Raw genomic sequence first — 19659 nt, 5'->3', positions numbered from 1 at the left:
AGTAATACAGTGCTCTCCAGAATTATTGACACCCTTGGTAAAAACAAGCAAAACCTCTTGTGAAAGATGTTTCTTGTTTATCATCTTAATTCAAAGGAAAGGGAAAAAAATAGAGACAATCTCTGGGGACTCTCGTCTTTAGCGCAACTCAGAGGTTTTCAGTGGGGTTTAGGATGCTTCTGTAGACACTTTGGCTTCTGAAGCTTCTGTGGTCACTGAAACATTTCTGTATGAATTTGGAAGTATATGCTCTGGATTCCAGTCACATGAAAAGATAACAACTATCACCTATTCCTATCTTATCTTTTCTGGGATAAAAGGTTTCTTCAGAGTTTCGATGATGTTTACTGAACAGAGCAAATCATTTATTGGCATCGATATTTTAGACACATATTGTCCTCAGGATTTAATCTGCTTTTACAGTTTTCCACCTGTGATCCGTGGAGGAAGTTTCACCTCTTTACTGTGGAGGCAAAATACACTTCCTCTTCCCAGCCATTTTAGCTCATTTCAAATTTTCTTAATCATTCTCCTAATAGTGAATATAATATAGTGGACATAGTAATAGTAGGAGTGGCATTATTTATTACAGCTTTTGTCTCATCTGATTGATTAAGGTCATTAATATTTAATACCATTTGTAGATTCTCTAATGTTGATGGGTGATGAAAGGTATCTGGCTTGTGTGTTGCTAGATAATTACACCCAGTGAAATAGGAACTCATGCAAGATGACTTAGGAGTTCCTGTAGACGAAGGAGTGCTTATAAAAAGGTCAAAGGTCAAATGTGAATGTAAATATTTGTCAGCTTTTCTTATAAGAATATATAGAATAATGACATTTTTAAGGAGAAAAATTGTTTCAACAACTTGAATGAAGGGTTCAATTTCTATATTATCCATATAAGATGATAAACAACAGATATTTTCTCACATGCCTTTTTGCTTGTCTTAATCCTAAAAAATATGATAAGTCAAAAGGTGCTAATATTCTTTAAGACAGATGTTCAATAATGATAGACCATTCTGTTTAGCTAAACATGGAGACAGGATAAATGAAGATAAATATGCAACCACATATACTTTCCACCCACTTCATTAGTGACTTTTATTTATAAGAAACACTTTGTGCAATTAGATGCTGTTAGCCCTTCTGTTTCTGTGCAGTTTGTGTTTGTAACCCTCAAACTCACTGGTGGTTTCTGACCACAGAGGTTGAAAATTTATGTCCTGAAGCCAAAACTATTAAACTTTGAACTAAGGTTTTGTCCTGGAAAATGGCCAATATTGTTTGCTCAGAACTATGAGCCACTTATCACACCAAGAATGCTGAAAAACAGGTGCTGGGATTAAGGTTCCAAGTTCAGAAGTGCACACTCTGTGAACCATCTCAAGAAAGGTCTTCTGGGGGAAACAAAATTTATTGAGGGAAATCTGATTTAGCACAGGAGACCATGCTGGGAGTTTAATTTACTTCAGATGTTTAAGCTTTTATCTGATGCTTTTATCCAAAGCAACTTACAATTATGATTGAGTACACTTGAGGGTTAAGGGCCTTGCTCATGGGCCCAACAGCGGCAACCTGGCAGTGGTGGGGCTTAAATCAGCAACCTTCCAATTACAAATCAAGTACCTTAACCACTGAGCTACCACTGCCAGGTGGTACCACTAAACAATTTTAAGATAGTTGCCTAGATCTAGCTGTTTTGTAAACCAATCATTTCTAAATTCATTATAAAGTGTTCATCATTTGTAACCAAAGCATGCTTCCTTGTTGTCAAGAGGAGCATAGAACTACATTTAAAATCAATAGACTACCTTCAATATACACCGATCATCCACGTTAAAACCACTTATAGGGAAAATGAATAACATTGATATATCCCAGCCCTTTGGCACCTGTCAAGGTTCTTGATGTCGATGTGCTGGAAGCAGGAAAATGAGCAACCAATAGGAACTATAGGACATTGGCAACTATAGGACATTGTGATGCCTAGTTTGGGTCAGAGCACCTCAAATGGCAGGTCTTGTGGGGTATTCCCAGAAATGATTAGTACCTACCAAAAGTGGCCCAAGCAAAGACAAGCAGTCAACCAGCAACAGGGTCATGTAGACACTGCAGAAAAGTGGCCTGGCCCAGTGGATCGTGTTTTCTTTTATGTAATGTGGATGGCTGAGTGCAGGTGCTTTGCGTAACTCGGGAAGATATCACCAGCAGTCACAATGGGAAGGAGGCAAGGGCAATTTTCTGCCTGCATAAACATTGTTGTACATCAAGTATACCCTTTCATAGGAATTGTATTCCCTAATGACAATGGCCTCTTTTAGCAGGATAATGTGCCTTACCACACTGGAAAAAAACTCATTTGTTGTTTGAGAAATATGAAAAAGCTTTCAAGGTGTTGAATTGGTGTTGAATTTTGTACATACATAGAATATATATATTTATCTGCATATATATATTTTTCTCTATGCACCCCTGTGCATAGGGGTGTTTCTCTTCCTCAGTTTGGACAGAGCACTCTCCACCATTTCACTGCGAGTTATACTGTGTATGACTATGTATGTGACGAATAAACCGAACTTGAACTTGAACTTGAATTGGCCTGCAAATTTCCTAGATCTCAATCCGACCAAGCATCTGTGGGATGTGCTGGAAAAACAAGTTTGATCCATGGAGGCCCCACCTTTCTATGTATAGTACAAAAGTTCTGGTTCCTTTCTGGAATCTTCTTCAGCTGTAGTGTACTGTAGTAAAAGTTGCAGAGATTCAATTCAGAATTGTAGTGAAGTACACAGTTTCCAGAGAAACACGACACTTTGGACAGTGTTCTAGCTGGACACAAGATGGAGAAAGAGGGAATGCACCTCAATTCATGTGTGTGCGAAACACCCGTCTGGAGTTCACAGTTAATTTGAAAACTTACCATTTGATAACTGACATCTGGAGACATCCACATGGAGAGCTATCACACTCTCGTCCATGATTTTGATAAAAATATTGAGACAATGCATGAAAACGTCTATACGTGGTCTGATGCAAATTTACATAGCTTATCAAACTGATAAATGTTAATGAGCTGCTGCACACCAATATTAGGAAATAAAGAATAGCTGTGATTATAAAGATCACCACTTACTGGTAACAAAAGCCTATAGTGTCTTGTTAGGTGTCAATTAAATTCAGTTATTAAAAGTGTACTCATGGAGCCAGAGCTGCCCAATGAAAGGAAATGAGCCAAATGTAACAATTGTGCTTCACTCAGGCAGCAGCAGACTGAACTTTTTTAATGAAAGTCCTGAATGCATGAGAAATAATGAGGCAAGGGATCTCAGCAGTCGAAGTTTAGCTGTTCTTTGTCTGGTTTCCGCCAACAGCCAGACAAAAGGATCAGATGCAGTGCGATTGTTAGTCCACGATGAATCACTGATGAAGTGAATGCTTGTTTGCATGCTTTCTCCTCACAGGTGGATGTGCTGAAAGTAGACATGGAGAGTGCAGAATGGAAGATTCTAGAGAATCTGGTCCTGGAAGGAGTTTTGCATTCTGTAGGCCTCCTGCTTCTTGAGGTCCACCTGCATTGGGCGGGGTTCGAGGTGGGCGGGGACGAGCCAAACGTGGTGTGCTATTGGTTTAGCCTGCTGAGAGTGCTTGAGCATGCACATTTCAGTCTCTAGCACAGCTACAGTGTCTACGCAAAACCATGCCTCTTTCTTCAGAGGAACCTACACAACACAAGCAGCACTTATATACTGGGGTGGGTCAACACACGTTACGCTCCGCAGGGAGATCGACTTGCCTGGCACGAATTTGAATTAAGGGGAACATTGTTCAGAAGGGCAAACTTTGAGGCCAAAAGTTGCAACCAGATGTGTTCAGATTTGACAGTTTGGCCTGTTCACTGTAGTGCTGTTTTCATATGGCAGAGCTGCATCATCCTTTGTAGGGAAAAAGATGAGGACAAAGGGGGGCTATAAGTGCTTCTAAGCGCTCAGCAGTGTTTTATGTAAAGGTCGTATTATTTCCAGAGGGTCAGCGACGCAGTTAGAAAAGCTTCCGCGGGAGAGAGCCCGTCTACTGCTGGCTACTGGTCAGGCGTTTGACCCTCCGCCTCTTATCAGAAGAATCTGGTCCGAGAACGATGACCCTTCATTCTGGGAGACACAGGGTGAGCGAGTCTTGGCTGGCGGGCAAATGAACAGGCTCAAAAAAAGAGAAGTAATGAGGTTGGAATAGAGCTACAGGCAGGAAAAGAGCTCAAACAGAACACAGCAGACTAGTTTTGTCTCTGGTATGGTCAAAATCTAAGAGACGCACAGCTGACTACAGAGCGGTCCTGCGATTTAAGAAGGTTGGTCAGAGAGCACAGGAGAATGAGCCCCTGGGCTGTCGACGCAGACTGCTTGGACAAATGTTCCCTCCCTCATCCTTGGGGAGAATTTTTTTTCAGTATCATCACTATCAGCACATAAAGCTTCTCCGAAATATTAGCTGACTACATAGAAATGGTTTGACTTTGCTGCGTCAGAATACAGTGACGTGATAAATTATGGATGAGACCCAAGAAGTTGACTTCCCTTGCATGTGCATGCGTGCGAGAGACATAAGCCGTGCTTGCTTAAGCGCGTTCGTGTGCTTCAGCTTTCAGTACTATGGTCTCGTATGTGAAAAAACAAAACAAAAAAACTATAGAAACCAGCCTTTCACACTTACAAAGCGGTCTCCCCCTTTATAAGTCAAATGCCTGGTTATATAGCTTCCAACGAGGCATCTGCTCCTCACTGAAGCCAGAACTCTGGGCACTTAATTAAACCAAACAAACAAGTAAATGAACTGCACTCACAGGGAACGAAAGTGGCATAAGAAAGGAGTGCAAAATAGGGGCTTTGCATTAGCAGTCTCACCTTGACTCCTCTTGTTCAAAGATAAGCAAACAATAAATCATCATCTGATTGTGGTGCACAAAGTACGTTCGCCGTCCAAAGGAAATTTGACTTGCCTTTGAGAATCAGGCATGTTTATCATCAAAAGGAAGCAATGCAGTTTGTCACTGCATCAGTAGATTCATGACACGAGGCAGATTAGTGCCTCCCAGTCCCGTGTTATTAATCTGCTTTTAGCTTTGTGTTGGCTGTTTGCTATCAGCTTGTTCAAAGGCCATAGTGAAGTTTGGGCAGAAACTGCCAAATGTCTTCTAGAAAAATTATTTATAGCACTTTCAGCCTGCTTGGAAACAAAGATGTTTTGTACACATTTGTCCCATTTCAGATGATTAGAAAATGAGGGCCAAAATCATCCTAAAATATCAGCTGCATGTAAAACAACTATAATATTGATCAGATCCAGTTAGACCAGGTTAGAGGAGAGGAACTGGCCATGGTGATTCATTTGGTTAGCCCATACAACGTAGTCAGAGGATAGAGACAACTTACATCAAATATACAAATGACAACCCCTTGTGCTGTCAGCCATGTCTGATTCTGATCACCAGTGATACCAAACAGACTGATGTACAAAATGTTTTATTACACTTAGAAACAGATGCCTCACGCTGAACTGAAGTGCTGATATGCACGGCTTTAGCGGTGGAGGACTCCTTAATAATGAAATGAAAATATAGTAGAGAATTTAAAATACCCATATGCGGGGAGGGGGGGGGGCGGGGAATTACACTAGAAATCAGGACTGGATGCCAGTCCATAAACTTCAGTATTCACACACAGCACTGAGCAAAGCCTAGAATATAAACTACTTCAGTGAAACAGCAAGGGTTGGAGAACTGAGCCACTCTCTACTAAGGAGCAGACGCTAAAGCTGCTCAGCTGAGCAAAGACCATGGTGGGGGGTTGAATGGAGCAACCTGACTGTCTCCTCCCTCTGCTGTTAAGGCTCACTCTTCCACCGGCTCTTCCCCTTCCTTTCCCCTCTTGTCTTGTTAGTCCCAGAGTTTGATTTGTCCGTCCCAGCCGCAGGTGATGACCTTGGAGGTCTCGTGGGGGTGCCAGAGGGCGCTGATGCACACCTTGTCGTGTGCCTTGATTCGGTGGTACAGCTTGGTGGTCTTCCAGTCCCAGATGTTCAGCTTCCCGTCAGCATCACCAGACACCACATAACTACAGTTGGGGGCGATGAGACAAGCACATTATGGCAGCACAGCACAATGATACTGCGTCCACTTTAGACTTACGGTAGATCCATTACTGGAAAGAGAGTCATGTGACTGAGGAGAGCACTTACCTCATATCGGGAGAAAAGTCCACCTGGCAGGCATACCCGGCAACCATGTGGCCCTTAAACACTTTCTTCTTGCTGAGCCTGAACCGATTCTGGGCTCCGAATATCAGGATCTGATTATCCATGGACTGACAGGCTAGCCATTTGCCTACAAGAAAGCAAGCAGACATACAGATAAAGATATCCAGTTCAAAACTGTGCAGTGGTGAACTAAACTTTGTAATGGTAGCAGGGCTGTTTCTAAAGCCAGCTGAGTATCTGATGTGCTCTCGACTCAGACGTCTGCCCACGTGAAGAGGAAGGCAAGGGCATGTAAACAGATCAGCACACAAAATCCCCCTCAAAAGAGAACAAGCACATGTGAAGGAGCAGAAAAAAGCAACCTCCACCTGCCTTGATACACGTGGCTGTCAGCGAGATCAAAGGTGGCGTTTGCCACTGAAGTAGCGATCCCTTTGATCAGCTCGAGTTGGCACTCGAGTGTGTACTTCAACCGCAAAACAGCTGCTTTTCATCTATTGTGCGTTCTTCAGGAGGCGGCTCCCTGCTCAGTCTGCATGAGCCCCACATTAGGCCCACTAGATAGTCAGTTAAAACTTGCACCAGCCTGCCTGGCTCCCCCTAACGGCGTACGGGCCCAAGCCCTTCAATGCACGCTTTAAAGGAAAATAGAAATTGAAAACAAAAGAAAATAGACTCTAATATATATAAATAAATAAGAAAAGAAAGAATAATGGAAGAAAGGTGAGGAAGAGTTCATTTTTCTGCCTCTTTTCCATTTCGTTCCTACAGTTGGTCTTTATGTGAGTGAGAGAGTACGTAAGATTTCCATAAATTATGCACTACCAGGAAGGAAACAAGATGTGTAAAAACAAAATCTGAGAACTCCGCATGAGACACTGGGGGAAAGAGAAATGGAGTCGAAAAATATTATTTGAAAGGCAAAAAATGCACACAACTACTCACTTTGGGGAGTGCAAGCCACAAAGAATTTAATGGAAGTCTGAAAGTGGAAAGTAAAGTGGGTGTGTGCATGTGCATGCAGAGGAGGTATTGTACCAGTGAAGCAATGCCCAAGCAAAAGCACACTCACCATTGGGTGATAACGTCACCGCAGGCATCGAATGCATACTGGGCTCCACAATGTACTTGAAATCCACTGGAATGTCCCTAAAAAAACGAGAGGAGGTGTTTATGAAAACCAGACACCTTCAGTTCATGCAATGAGCGCATTTAATGTTTAGCACCAAACTATGGTGTAGAGGAAGCAGACCGGGCCACTCGACCTGCACAAACAAGTGCAAATGATGTGGAGCTACATTTTTAAATATTTGAGCCTCAAACTTATTTTATTGTGGTTTTCCTCCTTTTCTTTCTGTTCTGGCTGTGTAACTAAACACTCTTGATTAGCCAGTGCCACTCTGTTGACAAAGAAGGTAAATTTGTCATCTTTCCTACCCCAAAGAGAGACAGTGGGTTTTGTAGTCCTTCCCAGACTACAAAACGCAAATACTGGCAGAAGCTACAAAATCTACTGAGAAAAATGTAGCTTGTAAGACAATGATACTGCAGTCCAGTCTTATCCTCATCCATCTCACGACCTAGGGAGCACATGTCAGTGTGGAGTGACTCAAAAAAAAAAAAAGAATCTCCAGAAAGTGGAGATTTAAACAGTTAAGACAGTGTATTGATGTGAAAATTCATCAAAAGGCAATGTCGCACAGAAGTTAACAGCAAATTAATGTATCATAGCTAATGACACTAGGACAACAAAAAAGAAAATGTGAAAAAGTTCATGTTCTCCTTGATCCATTACACTACTAACAAATCAGATTAATATATTCTCCAAGAGAACTGTACTGCCTGCCTTAAAGTGATATTGGTTTTAGATAAAATTTTCTGACAAAAATGACTAATTACTTACAATGGAAGCTCCAAGTTTACTTTTTATCCAGAAAATTAATTCAAGTACCATTGGTCAGACTGTAAATCAGATGAAAAGCTATGAAAATAATTACCAAAGAGTATTCTAAAGGAAATTAGGGCTAAAGTTGTAGGGATGCACAAGATAGGGCAAAGTCACACAAAATAGTATTCAAGTGTTTGGATATAGCACTAAGTGCTACTGGATCAACTGTGAGGAAATGGAGCTGCATCATGCTTAGACATGGCCGAACCCAAAAACTGCTACATTCATCACATCTGACAGTAATTGCCCTGTGCCACACACTACACGATACATGGTATTTAATGCCTATTTAAAAAGTTACCGTGGGAATAATTAGTGCCCCAGTGTCAAACTACCACCAAGGCCTAAGCTGAAAGCCAATCAATATCTACATGTAAATAAGTCCACTCTAAAGACTCTCGCCAAGAGACAGATAACTGACTAGCCCCAGGTGTTTTATATTTTTTGCAGAGGGGTCTGAATACTAGACACCCAAGACAACAGACAAATCCACATTATGGCCCAGAGCAATGGAGACTCCTCAAGCAGGGAGGTCTCATGGCAAAGAACTTATTTACCTCGGTTCTGCATGCAATTACAATATTAAAACAGTGCATTTGCTTAATGTCTTTTACAGATTATACTGCACACAGATGTTGACATGGCCAGCTGGAGCGTGTCTATACACACAGTTTAAGTCAATGTTTTGCATTTGAAAATGAAACATTTTAAATATGCATCTAAAAACTTTCCCCATATGCACTGAATCCAACTACTGCTGGCCAATTCTGCATTCGACTCACACATTAACCAGCAACCCATCAAGTTCAGTGTGGTCACATACAACACACCGAGTTAAAATCAATATGAGAAACAAAAGGTTGTTCATTCATATGTGAATGTGGCACCGCCCACTCACCACTCCCACACGCGCAAGCTCTTGTCATCGGAGGTGCTGACGAAGCGGCGGTTCTCGTCCACAAACGTGATGGTGTTGACGGCTCCCAGGTGGCGGTCGTACTCCTGTACCACCTCCCCAGAGCGGATGTCCCACTAGGTAGGTGACAGCGGGGCAGGAACAGGGCTTTATTCTCCACACACACACACACACAAACACACACACAATCTCTAATGTATCCCTACGGTAGCAGATCAGATGATGACTTTTGGTCTCTGCCTGTGACAGAGACTGATGAGATGGAGCTGGAGGCTGAGGGAAGGAGAGGTGAGTAGTTTTTCAGCTTTGATTATTTACTCCCATCATGTTTGCTGCTGAAGGACTGCACTCATTCGCTCTCCTCCTCAACTTCTCCCTCATGTGAATCTATCCATCCTTCAGTACCCCTCCTCCTCACATTGCACATACACACACACAAACACTCTCTCCTTCTATTGAGGGAAGCACAGAGCGTGAAATAAGGTCTTGTCTTCAGATTTACTGAGGGTAACCAAGGCTTCTCTTGGGTGTGGGTTTGGGGATGTGCGAGCATGCATGTGTGGACAGTCTAACACCTAAAAACTAACAGCAAGATGAACGCTAAGGACAGTCTTAGGCAGTCTATCTCAGGCATGTGCACACGTACACCCCCCCCATGCATGCATATAGCTTACCTGCACAATCTTCTTGTCCGACATTCCGGCAACAAACAGGTTTTGTTTGTCCTCGTCTGGGTTAAACTTTACACAGTAGGGGACTTTCCTGTTAGTGAACCTGGAGATGCACTGACCTGAAGGCAGAAGGAATTCTGTCAAGAGTGGCCAGCAGACACGAACATCCTCCACCCCTCAACCTCTTTCAGCACACAGGAGGTGCACTCCTCTCCCCAGAGGAGTACGGGGTTGGAAGGAAGCAGGCCGCCTGAGTGAGTGAATCATAAGCTCAGACACGGATGGCACTGATCAAAGCACAGCGGTGCGAGTTACCCCACATCCGGTTTCAGAATCTGACCCAAGAACAACCCTGTGCGCCCTGTACGAGTGGCTCCTCCTAGTGGAGGAGCAGAGAGAAGGGACGAGTATATGCTGGTGAAGGAGACTCCCATCCGTACAGAGACGTGACTGGCAGAGTGCATGACTGGCAGAGTGCTTCTTTAAAGACCCCAACTACAGAAAAGTTGCATGCCAACTCAATGTGAGAGAAACACTTGGAAGCTAGGGAGGCACAGAAAACAGGTTGGTCTCCAAAAGGTGTGTGCGTGGTGCTCACCTGTCTCAGAGTCCCACAGCTTGAGGTAGCGATCGTAACCGGCGCTGAGGAATTGAGTTCCAGCGTTGTTGAAGCAGATGTCGCGCACTGCCTTACTGTGACCTGCAGCAAGGAGAAGGGCCATGGAGAAAGCAAGCCATTAGCATTTGCCTTCATCTGTTCTGACACTGTTGTGTCCCGGACAAGCACATATAATAAGGTAGACTGAGATCACCAGCGGAAAACGACATGACAACAAGAAGTATAATGTGACAGTACATGTGAGAGAGAACGCGAAAGAGAGAGATACACCGACAGAGTATCCTGCTCTATTCTTTTCTATTTGTACATGCAACATTTTGTCAGTTATGAGACAAAACTTGCTGTGGACCACCCAGCACTGGTTTGGAGGGGTTTCTGCAACAGCTGGCGAATGTAACCGGGACGGTGCCCCACAGATACTGGCTTGGGTAGCAGGGACCCCTTAACGACGCCTCCAGTGAGCCGGTGCTCATGCTGCGGGGCTCGATCGCCCGGCAACCGCCTCATTGTTGAATAATACACGATGGATGGATCTCGACAAGCACAACCGGACCAGTAGAAAAGCCCGTTTCGACTTTACTCCACTTCGTCTATAGGCTGGGAAAACATCAGAAGATTCTGTACACGTTACCTGCACGCTCCCTCATGAAACCATAACACAAGCAAAAACATTCTGGTGGTATCTGACAAAGCTCAATAAAGAGAACAGAGGAGGGAGAGACAGAGGGAAGCAGGGAAAGAGGGAGAGACATTGATCAGAGGGCACCGTGTTCTGAGAGCCTTTCATGTTCTTAAGCCCAGTCTCATCAATTCTCTGCCTCGAGGTGCAAACAAAATAACATCACTATATTCATCTGGAGCACCAGATCTTTCTGCAGGTACATTGCAAACCTGAGTTCTTTTCCTTTAAAATTTGTGCCCTAAATGTCCTTTTACAACAGCATTCTAAGATGGAGTCAAGAGCTTTCTGGATTATGAAACAGCTACTCAGGAAACACCCCTTCTTACCAATAAATGTCCGTAAGCACCTCCTGTCACTGTAGACTTCCCAAAGCTACAAAAGGAAAAAAAGAGCTTTAAATCCCATGCCAGACAGATATGACAAATGGCAGAAACTGAAAGCAGTGCTAAAATGTCTTCCCAGGAAACAGTGCGTAAATGTTTGCGTGGGTTGGCTGGTGGACACATCCATGATCTCTTCTTAAATTCTGCTTTCAGCTATTTGAAATGATTGTTAGCATGGCTGAAGAAAGCAAAGGCAATCAGCAAGCTAGGGCAAATAGATCAAATTAATCACACTGCAGAGTGGGCTAAGAACAAAATGCTCCAAATTATGAAGATGACCCAACATTTGAACTCTGCTTTGCTGTCCTCTGTGCAGAGCCGCCAATGATAGCCCAATGGTTAAGATACTTTGCTTATAATCAGAAGGTTGCCAATTCAAGCCCCACTGGTGCCAAATTGCCACTGTTGGGCCCCTGAGCAAGGCCCTTAACTTTCAATTGCTCAAATTGTACTCAGTCAACATTGTAAGTCGCTTCGGATAATATCGTCAGGTAAATGTAAAGCAGGCAGTACTGACCTCTACTGACTATGATATATCTATATGTTTGTCTAAGGGTATCTAAAAATAACTGATATCCAGTCAGGAAGACTTCTAAAAAGAGCCAAGCACAGTAAAACACAAGTCTGTTTTTCCATTATTCAGCTCTCCTTATACAGGCTTCCAAACGTTTCTTGAATGGCTAGGGATCAGATATTGCATGTAGCAACAATTTATTTTGCAAAAGTAAAAATCACTCATCTTAAGGATAGAATCAAGCTATCTGTAACTTATTTTATTCGTATTAGAGGGCAACCGCTATAAGATTTTCAATGGCTGATGGCAATATTTAGAGAGTAGGGAGGCAGATGGGCAATATATAATACTGGTATAACTTTCTGCACCTTATAAAATACAACAATTTAATATTAACAACAAATGCGACCAAAAATTGCAGAATTTAAATGAACATTTAACACTGTTATTGTCTGCATTATCTCTGTTGTAGATCTGCACTCTGTAGTGCACTGATTAAAAAAAAATGTAGCAACTAAATTAGAAAAAAAATGCAACAATTTCCAAAGGCAATTCTTAAACTAACTTTGCCACAGGGGTGAAGGGTGGAGAGGGGGCGATCAGCTAAAGCCGACCGTCACAAAATGGCATTAATCAGTTGATTAATTAGTCGACCACTAATTTGTAACATTATTATTATTGCTATTGCAAAGTGGCCTTAACAGTGAGAAACGTACTACATAAATTAATGATCATATTCCTCACTGAATACCCACATTTGGGAGCCTGTTAGGCGTAGGTATTCGGCATTATGCAACACATCCCTGCCGATACTTATAATAGTGAATGCTTATGAAAAACAATTGCAGACAAAGAGTAATTGCTTAGAAAAATGATTTGTGAACCCCCCCAGCCACCCACCATCCTCAGAAACAGCCATCAGAATGAACACCACTTTGTTTTCCCCAGAGGTATGCTCAATAAGTCTGAGTGTGAGAGATAAAACCTACCTTGATCTTACAGTCCATAGAGCAGGAGAGAAGCAGGTGGCCAGACCCAGGAAACAACTGAATGGCGCTGACACCCTACGAGTGGAAGATGGAGTGGAGAGGAGATGAGCCAACTGTGTGTGTGCACTTCATGTGCAATTAAACACCACCTGCTTTCAAGAGCCATTTACAAGGGCCACGAGGTTAGCTTCTACTCTTTCGCACACTGGCGTCGTGGCCCACAAATGTAATGTTCAGTGCTGCCTTAATTGAGAGCTGCGTCCTGATTATTCTGTGGCTGCGTGGATAAACTAAAACGAGAGTGTTTTCAAGGAACGAATGACTGCACCCAGTGCTGACCACATTTCCCACCGTTAATAGAATGAGCCTGGACTGATGCCTTTTACACCATAATGAATAGTGGAGAAGTGGTAACAGAAGCATCAGGCCTCGACACCGGTACTGAAGTGCTCTACTAACTTCAGTAGCACCCTGACCGGTTTTCTGTACATATTGTATGTAAAATGGGGGCATTTCAACAGCAAGCTCACTTTGCTAGCTTAAGTGCAAACACTTTTGATTTCACACAGACATAACTGACATCACACAATGTGTTCACATTCAAAGTTTAGATGCCAATACGATGTGACTCCAACAGACATCAACAGCGCCAAGGTTCTGGACTTGGGATTGGCACTGGGAACAGAAAAGAATGTGGGGGAGCTGATCTCAAATCAACATTCTGACACTTGCTAAAATAAAGGAAGTGCTCTGAGGCTGAGACACAGATGAAGAGATGAAGAAAGAAGGAAGAAAGGGATAGAAGAAAGGAGGAGCAAGAAAAGAAGGAGAGAGACGGGTATGTTGACCTCCAGTGCTCCAGAAAACATCGTGAGTGAATATCAGACCAGGCTAAGGAGTTCACAAGTCTAAACGGCAAACACCAATCACGTTGAAAGCAGACATTATGTGAGACAGAGTAAATCTAATCCTAATCAAGACTTGAGCCAATTCATTAACTGCAAAATTAAAACCAAAATTATGTTTGTGTTTCTCTCACTGGCTGATGCTTTAGAACACTGCAAGTTACAAACGGCAGTATTTTTCATATGAACGTCCCAACCACTGCATACGTCCAGGGCCCTCTAATTGTAGCTGATAGCCCTGGTGAACGTACTCTGTGTTCTAACAAATCACAGCTACTCAAACTTCCTGACCAATCACAGACATGCATTCTAACTTTGTAATGTAATACACTACTTACAGTTCATTTAAATTAATACTTGTGACCACAGTACCACTCTAAGATAAATCTACAAACCAATTACATTATAGTATATTGATTGAATATACAATTTCTTTCCCTTTTTTAAAAATAGTTTATAAAGCACCCTTGGCTAGAAAGGTCCAATATAAATGTAACATAATGATTTCATAGAGACTAAACTGAAAACAGGATGTATTCCAGCTCAAGTATTAGTGCAATCTCTATTCAAAATAGCTGAAATTAATATTTTGTTCATATTGTGCCACTTCGTAAAAACACTTCCATTCAAAAATGGTACCATGCAGGCAAGTAATTTCTCCGGATATTTTCCACCAAGCATAAAAGCATCCTCCTCTGTAATGCATTTCCCTTTCGCTCTCTCACTCCCAAATACATGAACAAAACTAATTTGTCATTCCATCATCATTATGCACTAGATATCATTATGCATTAGATAATTAATCAGAGTCGGTCTACTCTCACTACATTCCACTCATAAAAGCAGATGCGCACGCATGTGAACATGCGCGCACATGTGAATGCACAAGAACACACACACGCCTCCTCACCTTGGTGTGCCCGGTCCAGACGTGCAGCTGCTTCTTGGGCAGGTAACATTTGTCGGGTATTTCCGCCAAGCGCAGGTTAATGCCCACGTCCTGCGGGACGTGCAGGTAAGAGCGGCCCGGGTAGTCATACGCGTCTTTGACTGTGGAGCAAAGACACATCAAAGGGTGAGGAAAGAGGCTTTTAGCCATTTCAACAAAAAGAAAATCAGAGAAACTTGAGAGGGATTATGGTAGTCCTGCTAGCTTTAAGAAAGTAACGGGAGCTGAACAAATTCATGCTGTGGACAAAAGTAAATCTGACTCTGTGAAGCGTAATGGGTTGGAACAGCTGCCATGTGTCTTACCGTGTAGAATGGTTTTCTCCTCAGCAAAGGCCTCTTCCTCATTCTTGCCTCTTTTCTGCCTCTTTGCCGTGATTTCGTCCAGCTCCTTCTGCTCCTCCTATCAAACAGAATATGACAGAGTGGGATCCTCAAAGTGCAATTGAAGTAAATGATATATAAATGCGCTGCCTAGGCTAAACCTAGCCTTTATGTTGTGAAGTAACGGCTAACAAATTTGGAGTAGACAGCCTGCCACAAGGTGCAAAGCAAGCAAATATAAAAACAAAAACAAACAAAAAAAACCCAAGTGACTATCATAGAGTATAAGGAACCCATGTGGGCAAACTCTGACCTCTGAAGGTTTGGCCACGTCCTTCTCATCCTGATACTTGGCCCAGGGCCCCAAGAAGCTGTCGATCTCTGATGCGTCTCCCCCTTTCACACGCTTCCTCTTCTCCTTCTTTAGGCCCGACTCAAACACGGTCATCCCTGTGGAGAACAGATGTGCACAGCTGCAAAGAACTGTCCAAGCAGCAACAGGGAAGGTGGGATGGGGTGGTTGTAGCTTCAGGCAGACCCACAACCAATTGCAACCAATGAGCAGAGAAAAACCAGATCATGTCTAGTACCTTTCTTTTTCTCTGCTTCCTCCACTGCTCCTATGTAGCTGCTCGATGAGACTTGACTGCTGTCCACAGATGGGTCTAATGCATACCCTATTAAAATATAGTGAACATCTCGTGCTCAGAAATAAAGATTTAAACTAAGTATGAATATTTCATAATACTCAATATAACTGGTGTGGTGAGAATACTGACAACACTGGCTATTGCACCATGATCAAATCATTCTGAGACACAAATTCTCTTTAGTAAATGTAAAATATGCATGTCCCTTACCGAAAGTGGAAAACGTCCTTCTTTGTTGTTCAAACAGGAAATCGTTGACATGGGCGGGCTCAGCATATCCAGAAAGCATGTTCCTTGGCGCAGCCATTTGCTGCGTTTTGAATGGATTAACTGCTCCAAACTACAACACACAGAGGACGGGGCTTTACGTTAAACAAAACACTGAAATGGTTCCTTTACCACATATAAACTCTCTTGACCGTGACCTTACCTCGGGTGCAAACATGGTTTCGTAAGTTGGGTTGTAGAGGAGCTCTTTGAGTGAGGGATCAATGTGTGTGCCCGTCTCAACATCTTCCTGCAATACAGCAACACGAAGACATAGTAAATTAACAGTCTAGATGGCCAACGAACGCTGGTTATTTAAGAAGTCAGGAAATAACGAAGCTAGGCAACATTAATGAAGGATATTATTAAGATAGCCACCTAGCTAGCTACTTTGCAAGCTATTTACACATTGTGTTACTTCATGATATTCTTAGTTACGCTAGCGTTGTTGTCTTTTAGGCGGCACACCACACTTCATGTCACTGTATATGAGTCCTATATAAAGGTTTTAAACATAACCACACGAAGAAACACGCGTCAAATAAAATTTATCTAGGTAGCGTTAACTAGCTGAGCAAGTTATTTAGCTAGGTTAGCTAACTAGCTAATCGAGCTACCGTTAGCGAGTAAGCTAGTTAGCGTTAGCTACCCAGACATGCTAGCCGACATGTACCATACCTTGACGGCGACCTCAGGTGCTGAATTAAGAACAGATAAACTCGTCTTTCTTCCAGATTTTAAAGGCTGAAGATGTGAGATTGCGTCTGGGTCTACTTTCTCGGGACTTGTATTGGGTTGATTCATTTTCTGATTCCGAATCACTCCCGTATGCAGCGAGACAACCTGCCACTATCGGCATCTTGAGTGTTGTTGGTGTTCGTCACGAACATTAATATCATTCATTAATGTTGCCAGGTTCGTTATTTCCTGACTTTTGAACTTTGAAGAATACATCAGCTTTGATTAAATGATTGAATGTGATTTAGTAATTCAAAAGAATTCTGTTTTCACTTCTGTTCAAACTTCTGTACTGCCTCTAAGAAGAAAACATAAAGGAATTCACTTACTCTAGTTAGTACACTGAGAGCACATTATCAGACTATATTCAATATTACATTATGTTACATAATGAACTAACCTATAACTCACTTACTCTAGTTAGTACACTGAGAGCACATTATCAGACTATATTCAATATTACATTATGTTACATAATGAACTAACCTATAACTTTGCCATCAAGGTTCACATTCATCATATTGACACTAAGACATCACAGCACGTCAGCTGCATATATTTAGCTAATAAATAATAAATCAATTACATTTACTACTGTTGTGTCTACTGTTGTGACTGTGATTGGAGGAATGACGCTTCACTAAGCGATATGGAGATAAGAGAGAGGACCGTGATTTTAGGAATGACACTCACTAAGAGATATGAAAATAAGAGAGAGAGGATCATGATTGGAGGAATGATACTTCACTAAGAGATATGAAGATAAGAGAGAGGACTATGATTGGAGGAATGACACTCACTAAGAGGGAGAAGGATAAAAGACCCCAGAATTAAAGTTTCAGTTGATCTCAAGGAATTCCTTTGTAGTAACCCCTGCTGGTATCAGTAGTACAGAAGTTCATCTTCTGATTTTCTCAACTTCCTGAATGCTGACTCTCATTGCTGTTGAGTGCTTTGATTTTTTGTACATGTCAAATAAAGACAAAGTGGTGTAATGTATGTGTGTGGGAAAGACAGAGCGAGAGCGAGGTGTAGTGTGTGTGAGAAAGAGTTAGAGTATATGTGTGTGAGAGAGAGAAGTGTAGTGTGTGTGAGAAAGAGGTATAGTATATGTGTGCGAGAGAGAGAAAAGTGTAGTGTGTGTGTATGTGACAGAGTGAGAGTGAGGTATAGAGTGTGACAGAGGTACAGTGTGTGTGTGTGAGAGAGATGTGTAGTTTGTGTGAGAGTGAGGTGTAGTGTGTGTGTGTGTTTGTGATAGAGAGAGAGAGAGAGAGAGAGAGAGAGAGAGAGAGGTGTACACTAGTAGCTGAGTGCTGTAGCACAGCAGGGTTCCAGAGAGGAAGGAGAGAACATGGGGTGTATGAGAGAAAGCGTGATGAAGGAGAGGAAGAGGAGGAGAGTGGTGCTGTCATGTGCTTCCGTCACACTTTCTTCATGCTAAGAGCTTTCCGCTCTTTCTCCGCCAGTTCTTTTCACAGAGAACTTTCAGAGCTGCCCATTTGTTTCCTTTGATGCTATTACCCCTCAAATCTAAATACCCCCAACAGCCAAATAGCCCACTGACAGCCCCGCAACACCTACCCCAGAAAGCAGCTTTACAAATGTCAAAGTCCAAGCCCCCAGTGACTAAGACAAGGGTGATAGTGGCAAGGAAAAACTCCCCAGACCAAGAGGAAGAAACCTTGAGAGGAAACAAGACTCAAAGAGGAGGGGGGGGCATCCTCCTCTGGCTGACATTGGACACTACCCCATAGCCAATTAGCCTTCACTTCAAATTACAACCACAGGTACTGCGGAACTTCTACACCTGCACTATCGAGAGCATCCTCACGGGGAACATCACAGTCTGGTTTGGGAATAGCACCAAGCAGGACAGACAAGCACTCCAAAGGGTAGTGCGTTCAGCAGAGTGCATCACTCACACGGAACTTCCTGACCTGCAGACCATCTAATACAAGCGGGGCCAGACCAAGGCCAGGAGGATTGTGAAGGACCCCACCCATCCCAACATTAGGCTCTTCTCTCTGTTGAGGTCAGGGAGGCGCTTTCGCTCCCTGAAGACCAAGACAGAGAGACTGAAGAGGAGCTTCTTCCCACAGGCCATTCGGGCCCTGAATCAGGGAAACTGATAAACTATGGGGACCACCACCACCATGTAACATAACTGTATATATATAGATATTCTATTCCATCATGTAACATAAAAACTGTAAAAACTGTAAATATATAATTTTACAAATAGATCTGTACATTCTGTACATTGTGTACATATACATACACAACCATATACATTGTACATGCGAGTTGTACTGTGTATGACTGTGTATGTGACAAATAAACCACACTTGAACTTGAACTTGAACAGTCCTTAAACAACTACCCCATCAGCCAAACTGCCCTCAACCATTTCCCACGCAGCCTAATACCCCTAAACAACAATTAACCCATTAGACTAACAGCCCTCAACCACACTACCCCAACATCTAAATACCCCATCATCTTTCTCCAACTACCCCAAAAGCAACCACTTGGTAATTCCCTAGCAGCCATCTGGGACACCATAGCAACCATTTGGTAACATCCTGCCATTCACATAACAACTCCCTGGGAATGGCTTAACAGGTCAACAGTATTTCAGGATTCCATTTTACATGCAAGAAAAATTACCCCCACAAAAATATATCCCTCAACATTTACCCTAGCGACACCATAGCAACCACATTTATTATACTAATAATCCATCATTTGTCATATTAAAAAAAGAATAAACTGATTTTAAAATCTACTCTACATCACATGATGTCAATGATTAAATGTTAAATGTAATCCTGCAATAATGCCGAAATC

General features: G+C 42.5%; 2 protein-coding genes across 7 annotated transcripts in view; one reads left to right on the top strand and one right to left on the bottom strand.

Moving 5' to 3' along the window:
- LOC118241338 (uncharacterized) overlaps positions 1-19659 on the top strand; it is a 198880-nt gene that overhangs the window by 32094 nt on the left and 147127 nt on the right. The gene's annotated exons all lie outside the window — the stretch shown is intronic.
- LOC145657586 (pre-mRNA-processing factor 17-like) lies at positions 5507-16912 on the bottom strand. The gene is made up of 15 exons (XM_081713646.1): positions 16750-16912; positions 16235-16321; positions 16015-16144; positions 15745-15831; positions 15468-15604; positions 15137-15233; positions 14793-14932; positions 12978-13052; positions 11418-11463; positions 10389-10490; positions 9794-9909; positions 9102-9235; positions 7328-7404; positions 6238-6382; positions 5507-6113 (listed from the first exon to the last, which is right to left on the bottom strand). The coding sequence occupies exons 1-15, from the start codon at positions 16873-16875 to the stop codon at positions 5936-5938; spliced, it is 1677 nt and encodes a 558-aa protein (XP_081569772.1). The 5' UTR covers positions 16876-16912; the 3' UTR covers positions 5507-5935.

The sequence above is a fragment of the Electrophorus electricus genome, chromosome 1 (genome assembly GCF_041902795.1).
Source record: "Electrophorus electricus isolate QZ-2024a chromosome 1, ASM4190279v1, whole genome shotgun sequence".
In the NCBI taxonomy this organism is placed as follows: Eukaryota; Metazoa; Chordata; class Actinopteri; order Gymnotiformes; family Gymnotidae; genus Electrophorus; species Electrophorus electricus.
This window is presented reverse-complemented; position numbering and strand designations above follow the sequence as displayed.